We start from the raw sequence: 12,440 nt of genomic DNA, 5'->3' as shown, positions 1-12,440 counted from the left end.
CTCTCTTTAATCTTTGATTGATCTCTGATACTTGGCTCGATAAAAGACTCAACTCACTCAAATGAAATTATGCTGTATATTTGCATGTTGTCTTTGTGAGCATGCACAGATATATAGGATTTCTGCAGTGATTCTTCGTAAGATTATTTTTGTAACTTTTGTGATGCATTGTCTTTGGATCTAGTGCCATCATCAGGTGAGTATGTTATCTAAATATTTCAGTAAGTGAGGAACCAGCTGGATTGTTGTAGAATATATTAGGGGAGGCAGAAATGTAGAGTGATTGTGAACATTAAGCGACACAGTTTTACTGTTTTACTTTTAACAAGCACATATTTGGCTTACAGTGTTGAACTCCAATTATATTTTTACTGGCAAAAACATTTTTTTTGTATAAAGCAAATAAAGCTCTTAATACTGTAGCTGAAACTTCTACTTGAATATTTTATTTCAGAAAATATCTGGTGTAGGATACTAAATTGTCATGACCAGTGTCTGTAAAACAAATTCCATTTTTACATTTATGTTAAACATAACACCCAGCACGCCCCTGTGGGCGGTTTTATCCTTCAAGCTCGGGTCCTCTACCAGAGGCCTGGGAGCTTGAGGGTCCTGCAGTATCTTAGCTGTTCCCAGGACTGCGCTCTTCTGGACAGAGATCTCCGATGTTGTTCCCGGGATCTGCTGGAGCCACTCGCCTAGCTTGAGAGTCACCGCACCTAGTGCTCCGATTACCACGGGGACCACCGTTACCTTCACCCTCCACATCCTCTCGAGCTCTTCTCTGAGCCCTTGGTATTTCTCCAGCTTCTCGTGTTCCTTCTTCCTGATATTGCTGTCATTCGGAACCGCTACATCGATCACTACGGCCGTCTTCTTCTGTTTGTCTACCACCACTATGTCCGGTTGGTTAGCCACCACCATTTTGTCCGTCTGTATCTGGAAGTCCCACAGGATCTTAGCTCGGTCATTCTCCACCACCCTTGGGGGCATCTCCCATTTTGACCTCGGGACTTCCAGGTTATACTCGGCACAGATGTTCCTGTACACTATGCCGGCCACTTGGTTGTGGCGTTCCATGTATGCCTTGCCTGCTAGCATCTTGCACCCTGCTGTTATGTGCTGGATTGTCTCTGGGGCATCTTTACACAGCCTGCACCTGGGGTCTTGCCTGGTGTGATAGACCCCAGCCTCTATGGATCTTGTGCTCAGAGCTTGTTCTTGTGCTGCCATGATTAGTGCCTCTGTGCTGTCTTTCAGTCCAGCTTTGTCCAGCCACTGGTAGGATTTCTGGATATCAGCCACCTCCTCTATCTGCCGGTGGTACATACTGTGCAGGGGCCTGTCCTTCCATGATGGTTCCTCGTCTCCCTCCTCTTTCTTGGGTTTCTGCTGCCTGAGGTATTCACTGAGCACTCGGTCAGTTGGGGCCATCTTCCCAATGTATTCTTGGATGTTCGTTGTCTCATCCTGGACTGTGGTGCTGACACTCACCAGTCCCCGGCCCACTTCCTTCCGCTTAGCGAACAGCCTCAGGGTGCTGGACTTGGGGTGAAACCCTCCATGCATGGTAAGGAGCTTTCTTGTCTTTATGTCAGTGGCTTCTATCTCCTCCTTTGGCCAGCCTATTACCCCAGCAGGGTACCTGATCACGGGCAGGGCGTACGTGTTGATGGCCCGGATCTTGTTCTTACCATTCAGCTGACTCCTCAGGACTTGCCTGACCCTCTGCAGGTACTTGGTGGTTGCAGCTTGTCTAGCGGCCTCTTCATGGTTCCCATTTGCCTGCGGGATCCCCAGGTACTTGTAACTGTCCTCTATGTCTGCAATGTTGCCTTCTGGTAGTTCAATCCCCTCAGTTCTGACTACCTTCCCTCTCTTTGTTACCATCCGACTACACTTGTCCAGTCCGAACGACATTCCAATGTCATTGCTGTATAGCCTGGTAGTGTGGAACAGTGAATCGATGTCTCGTTCACTCTTGGCATACAGCTTGATGTCATCCATGTACAGGAGGTGGCTGACAACTGCTCCGTTCCGTAGTCGGTATCCGTAGCCAGTCTTGTTAATGATGTCACTGAGGGGGTTCAGGCCTATGCAGAACAGCAGTGGGGACAGAGCATCTCCTTGGTAGATCCCGCACTTGATGGTGACTTGTGCTATGGGCTTGGAGTTGGCCTCTAGTGTTATATATATATATATATATATATATATATAGAGAGAGAGAGAGAGAGAGAGAGAGAGAGAGAGAGAGAGAGTCATTAGTCATGACACATTAACACTGTTTTGAACTAATTTCAGAGCTTTCTGTCACAACGACAGAGAATAGATCATTGTGACATCCAAACATTATTTAATGGTTTTAAATGTCTTGTTTTCTTCCTATGACTAATACAACCGTGTCATCAAAACACAATCTGAAAGTGTAACCTTCATTTTTGCATTCTTACCTTTAGCTTGTTCAAACACTGACTGGTTCCTTTGGGATCTGAATACTAAAGATTAGGGACTTTCCTTTTTGGCTCATGTCATGATGCCATTCACTCTCTGCGAGCATTTTATACCTTTTCTGTCGGATGTTCAACTTGTTAAGAAAATGTCCCCATGGTGGCTGTCAGGCCCATCTGTCGTCTGCATCAGCCGAGCTGGCCCCCAGCACTTTCAGCCAGCTTGTAGGCTACTATGAGCTGGCCTTCTTTCCCATTGACTCCATTCACATCCACAATGCACGTAATGCCTTTTCATATAGGCTTTTCCCAAAAAGTACCCTTGACCTTATTCACATACAGATCTCTTTCATTTCTTCCCAGTCTGTCCCTGCATCGCTGCATGAGTTTTTTAAGAGCTTAGGAAACCGGAGTCCTGCTTTTAGTTAAAGCACTCTCTCCCTCTTCACCTCAAGTGTGCTGTAGTTGGCTTGATGAAGGATGCAGATACTGTCTCCCACCTTCTCCCCAGGCACCTCTGTGGAGAGCCTCAGAGAGAAAGTGCTGCATAATTTAACTGGGACATCTCACTTTTATCAGTTAACAGGCTTCATGAGCCAAAGCTGTGGCAGGAGTTTTCAGCCTATTTCAAAGAGAATAGCTGACATTAAAAAATGAAGCACACTCTACATTAAGAACTCAAAGCCAGAAGCTGTGAAGCAAGGGACGTGATGTTGTGACGGGTTTTTAGCCTTTTTGACATTTTATAAACAAATGGTTTATATACAGAATGTAAGCAATACTTGCTTACTTAATTTAAATTGTTTTATTTAATTTGGATCACAGTAGCTATTTAAGTTCACTTAGTTATATTCATACACACTTTATATATTGTGCATGCTTTAGTCACTTTGAGGCAGTTTTGTTATTCAGGGTTGATGTTCAAATGACTAAAAAAACAATGTTGCAATAATGAGGTGGTTTGCTGGTCACAGAAACACACACAACACAACCAGATGTCGGTGCCGGTATGACTTAACCATTCACATTGATATTTTAAGAATTTATTTATCAACTGTTAATTATTCATGAACTAAGGGTGTTTAATTAAAATTTAAATTGAATTTTGAGCTTTATATGTTGGTATATTCATTTCATGTAATTCATTAAAAACAAAAACAAATAATATTATTATTACTAATAATAATAATAAAACAGTCTGCACAACAAATTCAAGCATAAAAATCTGAACCTCATCATAAGCGGGTATGCATAATAGCTATAAAGGGCTGGATCAGGTGACCCTATATCCTCCCTTAGTTACGCTGCAATAGGTGTAGGCTGCTGGGGGATTCCCATGATGCATTGAGTATTTCTTCTTCAGTCACCTTTCCCACTCTCTGTTTATAGAGCTCTCTCTGCTGAGAATCATACTTCCACAGCATGTCTTTATCCTGTCTTCCTTCTATCACCCCAACCGGTCGCAGCAGATGGCCCCGACCTTCCCTGAGCCTGGTTCTGCTGGAGGTTTCTTCCTGTTAAAAGGGAGTTTTTCCTTCCCACTGTCGCCACAGGGCTTGCTCATAGGGGGTCATATGATTGTAGGGTTGTTCTCTGTATGTATTGTTGTAGGGTCTACCTTACAATATAAAGCGCCTTGAGGTGACTGTTGTTGTGATTTGGTGCTGTATAAATAAAATTGAATTGAGTAATGGCACAATGTCTTGTTCTCTTAAGCTGATGTTAATTTCTTTATAGCAGGTTTTCCTATTTTATAAATAATGTCATCAAATTTTATAGTGGAGCAGATTTATTTAAAGTGAAAGTTTTTGGAGGGTTTTCTACAAAAAGAAAAAAACCAGATTTTGCTGAGCAGGCACATTTATCCATAAACCCTGTTAAGACAAAACTGTCGATCTGTCATTAATGTCATAGTTATGCCAAAGCAGTGATAATATTAGTGGTAATAATATTAGTATGTCAGTTAGGTCTCAGTATGCCAAGATTGAATTTTTCCTACTTTTAGTTTGTGTATCACAGCCTCGCACAATGACCAACAATTGCTAACTTTAAATAAAATATATGGAAAATATATAAACAGCAGATTGGCTTGTTGTTTCCAAATCTTTCAGTGATATTAATTAGTTTTATTAAATTAGTTAATTAGTTTTCCATAAACCAAAATAAAATTCAAAATGAGCTAAAGTTAGATCCCATCAATATGTTTACTGAAATATTTTCAGTCTGCTTTCAGTGAAAATACTCAAATTGGGGGGAAAAATGCCACACACCAGAGTTTTTTGTTTCCTTTTTACTGGAAAAGCCAGTAGCCAGCTTCACGGTACTGAGAAACAGAATGAGGAAAATACACCTGGGCATTTCAACAAATAAAACAAACAGGTAGAGAGCAGTTATAGGAGGTATACACACTGAGAGGCAGGGCATTTTGGCAATAATCAAATGTTCCCAGATTCAATAATTTCAGTTCAGATGAATCTTTCATTTCAGTAACTGAAAATATCTACCCTAAAGCAGGAAAACCCCCACATCAAATACCCGTTAGTATCGTAAACCAGTTTTCCGAGGACGTATTTTCTCTTTGGTGTAATTTCACTATTTCTGTATATATCTGTCTGAACATGAACAGCACCAATGTGAAGTCAACTGGGTCTTTTAAAAGCAACAAATACAGGAGTTTAAATAGACCCGAATACAATGCATTGGGAGAAGTAAGGGCGTGTGAAATCAGTGACAACCTTTACGTTCATTTACTTAATGAACTGTAGTAATGGCTGTCTCTTTACATCGTGGCTCAGTAATCAAAAATAAAGATAATAACTCTATATGTTTTAGGCATTCTTGGCAGAAGACAAGGCAAAAACATGAATCAACAGAACCCAGAGCATAGCAGAAACTGCTATAAGCCAGCACCTGTGGGGGTCATTTCTCTGTGATTTAAATTACAGCAACAAAAACAACCAATTTTATGGCATTAGACATTTTATTGTGTTTTTGGGGGGGCGCTTAGGGAATAATGTGTTTACTATTATGTGATATTTTATACTCTGAAAAATCTGTCAAGTATTTAGTGGGCAATATAAACGCTTTTTGTTTTTACCTATTAGAGGAGAACAGCCTAAGACTGCATACCTCTAAAAGCAAAACATTTCCTCCGCACCAAGCATAAATTGACTCTGAATGCTTTCAGAAAAACTTTATACATATAGCAGTCACTTTTTAGCTAAACATTGCTAGCACCAGGTTGGACCCTTTTTGCCACTAGAACTGTCTTAATTCTTCGTGGCACAGATTAAAGAAGGTGCTGGCAAACATTCCTCAGAGATTTTGGCCCATAACATCACACAGTTGCTGCATATTTGTCAGCTTCACATTTATGCTGCAAATCCAAAAGGATTGGAGGGCGTTTGAGCGCAGTCAACTAATTTTCACGTTCAGAAAATCCGTTTGAGGTGCTCTGAGCTTTCTGATATGGTGACCATGGTACACCATGGTCACAAAAGGATTGACATGGTCAGCAACAATAATCAGGTAGCCTATGTAATTTAATAGATGCTCATTGATACCAAGGGGCCCAAAGTGTGCTAAGGAAACATATCTCAGACTATTACATCACCTCCCCCAGGCTGAACCGTGCCTACAAGACGGGATGGATCTATGCTTTTATACTGCTTACACCACATTTTGACCCTCGTCATTCAACTGTTGCAGCAAAAATTCAGACCAGGGAACATTTTTCCAATCTTTCCATTTTTGGTAGACGAATGCAAATCGTAGCCTCAGTTTGCTGTTTTTAGACAGGAGTGACACCCAGCTTCTCAAGGTTCAGCGTGTTGTGCATTCAGAGCAATTTCCCTCTGCATACCTATATTGTAAAACATGACTATTGGAGCAACTTTAAAGCAGAATGGCAATTTCCTCTAACCTCTGGCATCAAAGAGGCATTTATAGCAGCTCACTGGATATTTTCTCTTTCCTTTTTTTCTGTGAACCCTAGAGATAGTTCCCCAAAAGTTAATTCTGTTCATCTGGACGTTTTCAGTGGGAGAAATGTTTCGTCACTCGTCCAAGTGACTTCTTCAGTCTCAGCAGACTGCAGGTTTCCCCAATCTTATAAACAGTACATTTGCATAATGACTGAAACTAGCTCCACTGAAGGAACAATGGGCTGTGAGATAGACCTAGACCTAGAGATAGTTGTGTGAGAGATGGCCTGTCTGGCACCAACAAAGAAATCACATTTTTCCCCCATTCTGATGCTCAGTTTAAACTTCAGCAGGTGATAATGACCATGTCTATATGCCTCAATTCATTCGAGTTGCTGCTATGTGATTGGCTGATTAGATATGTCTTAATGGGCAGTTAAACAGGGGTACCTAACAAGGTGGCCAGTATGTGGACCCAGATTAGTTTAGGATGCTGTCTTAAGAAGATCAAAACAGTGTCTACCATGTTCTTATTTCAATTAAATAGATATTTTTAACAATATGACACAAAACGTCACAAAAAAATCCCTACAAACATCCAGTGATGACTATATATTGAAATGCCTATAGAATAAGCATACCAGCTGCCTTCTAAATGGTTGCTCATAAGCAACACTTACACTCAGCAGCTCTGACTACCAACAGGTAAATCTCTGGGGACCATAGGCTTGCCAACACAAACAAAATGAGGATAGCACTTTTGGTTTCCTGGTAGCTACCGCAGATGAAATCGTAGACAGTATCATATTGTGCCTATATTGTTGAGAGGCCAAAGACAAAGAAGACTTAAAGCAAAACAGCTTGTATCTCAGAATAAACTCAATGGGTTTTAGCACTCAAAGCTCATAGTAGGTTCACATAAAGTAACAACAGTTGGCTAGCTATTTACCCAATAGAAGTGGGTGTTTGTTTGTTTTTTAAAAACAAGGAGTCCAGTTTAGAAAGTTGGGTTATAGCGAAAAATGCCTATTGCCACTTTTAAAAAATAGCTGGCACACTGATTAATGTATAATAGTGAAAATAACCAGTGCTGGTTGCTACAAGTGAAAGCCACAGTCAATACTCTTAATATATTCCATATACAACTTATACAACTTGAGGAGTTCCTCAAATTGTGTCATATAACATTAGATGAGTTTAAATAAAATGAAGAAATTTAATCACGGGATTTTAAAAAAGCAAAAAACGTTTTTTTAGCTGATTCATAGGGTCCAACTTTTGGGGTTCAGTTTCAGATGATGAAGACACCAAATGATTTGACAGGCCTCTGTGGCCCTGCCTCTGTGTGTATACCAGCACTGAGGACATCTTTTAATCCAAAATCCCTTTTTTTGACAAAATGGAAGGAAAAACAAGGAAATGGCAGCAAACAACAGTTGTACAAATTGACCAGTGCATTGTGTTTTAAAAGTCCATTTCAACAGGTTCAGGAAATTGAGTTCATAATTCAGGCTCTGTTTTTGTGCCTGTCGACATGTTTTCAGGTGAGCGTATCTCTACAGTCCCTCCTCAGAAGTCACTGAGTCCACTGCATATGCACCACGATTCAACTGCAAGCACACATCATTCCTCTCATTAGTCCAAATCCACACATAGGAGGATCCATCCCAGTCACATTGGACACACAGATTTCCAGGGACTCTGAATGGCCGATGCTGGAAGACTGGTAGACCAGTACAGACAGTACAGTCCTCCACAGCAAAACCTGGAGATGAGGGTAAAACTATGTATATTAATGCTTTATATTAAGATTTCACCTGAGCATCTCAGTCACAGGATCAAAACATCGTTGGATTAGAACAGTACTATTTACCACTCTAGAAATCAACAGCATGCTGTTGATGAACTAACTCACTCAAGCTGAGAAGAGCTCTGCTGCTACGTCTGCGACTCGGCCTCCTGCCCTACTCCCACTACCCTCCGGATGCTCTTGATTGACAGGTACATCTCCTCCTCAGGGTCATAGTAATAAAACTTACTCAGGTAGGAGATCAGCGGTCTGGAAAGAGGTGAAAACACAGGCAAAAAATCAGTATCAAAATCAAAAGCTGGATTACTGAATGTAGAGATAAAGAAACAGAACAGAAGACACAAAAGTTTTAAACATCAACACAAAGAATAAATGAAAACCAATCCAGGATTTTTCAAAATATCTCAGCTTTTGGTTGGATACCAATGAAACTATGCTAACACATACTGTTTTTATGAAAAACAAAATGTACCGCCTTTTTCTCTACCTGAATCATGTGGTTGGAGGTTGCTAGGTTAAAAGATCTATAAGTGAAAACCCATCAATAAAGAGTCTGTTAAAACCGTTCCAACGCCTTGGAAAACAGCAGCATTATTCAGGATGCTGGCTTTCCACTCCTGTATATTTCAGCAAGTATATTTCCCAGTTGAAACTGAATACCTCGGCAGTGGAAGCTCTTGGATGTGGTCGATGCGGACTATTTGTCGGATGCAAAAGCGACAGAGATGTTGAAGTGACTTCACGTTGCTGAAGCGAGACACAGGATACAGCAGCTGAACCGGAGTGGGAGGTAGTCCTGGGACAGAAAGAAACATTTTACTCAGTGAAACATTTTAATTTGCCCTTTCCCAATTTTGCTTTGGGCACTCTGGTGGCCCAGTGACTAACATGTAGGCGTCCTTCACAGACTTTGTGTCCTCTTGTCAACTGTTGTGCCTGTAGCTTAATGGCCAAAAATTCTTACAAAAACCTAGTTTTATTTGTTTTGAGACTTGCAGGACTTTTCTTAAACGAGATGCTGGTTTCCAGCTTCATAATTTTATTCTTGGAATCTACTAGAGCAGCATTTTATTTACAGTTAATTCTTATTTATTGTGTACTTTCATGGCTTTGGGATGGTGTATCAGTTCATCCAACTCTCCTTCGGCTCTTCCCCTTTAAGTCAGCTTCTCTTAGTAAACAGGATATCTGATCTCACTGGCATCACGCAGACACAGAAGTAGATCAAACTGTGTGAAACTCAGTGCTCAGAGCAATGTGAAGTATAAACTTCTGGATTACAGGGATTGATTGTACATACACTTCTCTATCAGCATAGGCATCCACCGCTTCAACCTCAGACCACTTCGACACAACTCACAAATGAAGATCATTTCTGTGGAGCGATGCTTTCAACTAACCTGTTGCATGTGAGTCAAGTATTCGCGCTCTTTTAGCTCCATTTTTGGTCTCTACAGACGCCTGAGGGAAGTACCCGTCTCTTTAGCTGCTAAAAGCAATAGATTTTTGGAGCTTTTGCTCTGGCTGAAAATTATATTATCGTGGGAATAGGAATTAAATAAAACAGTAGAGTTGTAGCTGTACAGGGAAGCAATGAGCTGAAATTCAATATAAAGCTCCCTAAAGCCCATGGTAGAAGCAGATGCAGCTGGTCCGTTACTACAAGACTCCTCACACATTTGATGCATGTGAATGTATAGATTATAGGCTCTTTAAGCAGCCTGATTCTGTCATGTTTAGCAAAGATTATTCAGACAGGTGTAAATGAAGTATTTGCTAGACTAGTAGAGGAGCAATCCACAGGAAATTGGTGCTCGGTGAGTATTTCTAGCTCAAGATTTAGTTTAATATAAATATAACAGTAAAAGATTCGTTTCAATCTGACTCAGTTATGTCTGATAACATTTTGCACAGATATATTTCCCAATCAGAAGATGCTACCTTACTTATTGTCATTTAGGTGTGATGCAGTAAACTACAGTGAATTGTGCGATATAGCTTGGCCTGAGGTCCACATGCATCACATCTGTGTCGGCATGATTCTCATCAGGGGTAAATCTGCTCACGGCTCAAGGATATGTGTATAAATCGCACAGGTGGATGCAAAGGATACAATAGCATACAGTTACACTGTAGTATACACAAACTAGTGCAAATTTACTGTAAGACATAAATGACCAGATACCTTCACATGAGCATGATGCAAAACCTGAATGTAGACATAAAAATGGTACATATATAGCTATTCTCTCCTCTCCTCCCGGTCTCTCAGGCACTTCTCACTAAGGGGTGATTCAAATGTTTTTTGATCAGTTGGAGCTGGGTGTTGATATAAAGCCTGTGTTGTTTCACCTGGGACTCTGGAGCGGAGGAAGTAGAGGAATTTCCCATTTTTGGAGTGCATGATGGCTCGCTCGATGAACTCCACCACAGAGTGACAGCGGTCCTCAAACTTCGGGTGACACCACAAACTGAACGTCCCTGCAGGCAATAAAAGAGGAATAGTTTCCTGTATGTACTGTATCATGTGTACTTTTTCAATATCTATAAATCGTACCCACATGAGTAACGTTTTTATAAATGCAACTGAGATGAAACTGTTCCTGGATAGTTCTAAAGAGACTAAAGAGAACAAAAAATAAAGCTACACAACAGGAAATTTCCATCAGCCTGTGCAGCTTTAAGATGTAAATCATGCTCTTTAGGTCCTGGAAATAATGCAACTTTAAAGGTAAAGTTCACCACTAAGTCACTTTCACATACATTTCTACTGGCTTGAAGCGCTATTTATCCTTTTAGATGGCTTTGATGTGAGGTGCCCAGTTTAGTAGAGCTTTGTGGAGCACGAGGGGCCAGAAAGCACAGTGAACACACTCAGCACCATTGCAGAAATCATGACAAAGTTGCTCAGAAAATCCAGAAGCCTTTTCGTAAACAGTTTCATGCAGGAGTTGTTTACTTTCTACTACCAAAAAAGGGCATGCAGCTAGCAAACATTACAGCTGTCACACTGTTGTGCATATGAGCCTCTGATCACAGGGATACGCAGGCCTCATGCTGCATAGTAATACAGCCGGCAAGTTAAAAAAAAAAGAAAGTGTCATGGTTCTGGGTCATTTGACCTCTAGATAGTCTTGAGCTCCATGTTCAGTATGTTTAGTTTTGCTTCCCCTGTGGTGTCATGTTCATTTGTATCAGCTGTGTTCTCCAGGTGTTTCCACTTCCCTCATTGCCCTTCTGTGTATTTAAGTCCTGTCTTCCTTTGTTCCTTGTCAGGTCGTCTGTTCGTCTACCCGTGTCTGCTCTCCTTGCCGTGTTCATGGTCTGTGGTTTTCCCACGCTCTCTGTGTTTAGATCTTTGTTTAGTTTTTCCCCACTTTAGGTTTTTGGTTAGTTTATCTCTGTGTTATTTTGCCTTTGTTTCTCATATTTCCTGCCTCAAGCGTTTGCGTTTGAGTCCTCTTAAATAAATACAGGGTCTGCTGCCGCAGACACGTGACAAAAAGAAATATTAAGGTAGAAATTACTTTAGAGCAGTACATAATTACATAATACTGAATAAAAATAATTTACAAACAGCCAATATGTGAACAGACAAATGCTATGAGTGATTCGACTTCCTGTTGACTTCACAGTGGTTCTTTCTCTTGAAGCCTTTCTGCCCTCAGTTCATGCTGGGTCATGATGCATTCATGCAAACAAGATTGTACTGATGCGAACATGTTGTGTCAGTGAAGGCTGCATATCTGTATAATGAATGTGTTTTCAGCCATGATGCTGTGGCCATGTAATAGTGACTCATTAATGTACAGCCCCAGTTATGAACATCTGCATGGGAGCATGCGTACTGGAGTATGTGACCAGTCACACATTCATCTTTGTACAAGTCACCTTGTTAGTTTGTCACACATGTGAGGCGTGTGCATGTGGCGCCATGTGAGTTATTCATGCTTCATGAGTTTTGGTTTCAATTTGCTCGATCTGTACAGGCCTGTCTGCTTACACATAATGTTTTCAGATCTGTCTATATGTTTACTGTAGACAGATTGCTATATTACTGTATGTAAGTCTGTATGTACAGGGAGTGCAGAATTATTAGGCAAATGAGTATTTTGTCCACATCATCCTCTTCATGCATGTTGTCTTACTCCAAGCTGTATAGGCACGAAAGCCTACTACCAATTAAGCATATTAGGTGATGTGCATCTCTGTAATGAGAAGGGGTGTGGTCTAATGACATCAACACCCTATATCAGGTGT

At 40.9% G+C, this 12,440-nt stretch overlaps 1 protein-coding gene across 2 annotated transcripts in view; it reads right to left on the bottom strand.

Moving 5' to 3' along the window:
* Positions 1-7,682: 7,682 nt before the first annotated feature.
* The window catches only part of socs7 (suppressor of cytokine signaling 7), an 18,421-nt gene continuing 13,663 nt past the window's right edge, over positions 7,683-12,440 (bottom strand). For both annotated transcript variants that reach the window (XM_005751686.1, XM_005751688.1), the window contains 4 exons: positions 10,533-10,661; positions 8,841-8,976; positions 8,286-8,429; positions 7,683-8,135 (listed from right to left, as the gene is read on the bottom strand). In XM_005751686.1, coding sequence (XP_005751743.1) covers positions 8,309-8,429; positions 8,841-8,976; positions 10,533-10,661 — 386 coding nt within the window. In that variant the 3' untranslated portion in view covers positions 7,683-8,135; positions 8,286-8,308. The remainder of the gene's footprint in view (positions 8,136-8,285; positions 8,430-8,840; positions 8,977-10,532; positions 10,662-12,440) is intronic.

The sequence above is a fragment of the Pundamilia nyererei genome, unplaced genomic scaffold (assembly GCF_000239375.1).
Source record: "Pundamilia nyererei isolate P.nyererei 1_Seehausen unplaced genomic scaffold, PunNye1.0 scaffold00322, whole genome shotgun sequence".
NCBI lineage: Eukaryota > Metazoa > Chordata > Actinopteri > Cichliformes > Cichlidae > Pundamilia > Pundamilia nyererei.
This window is presented reverse-complemented; position numbering and strand designations above follow the sequence as displayed.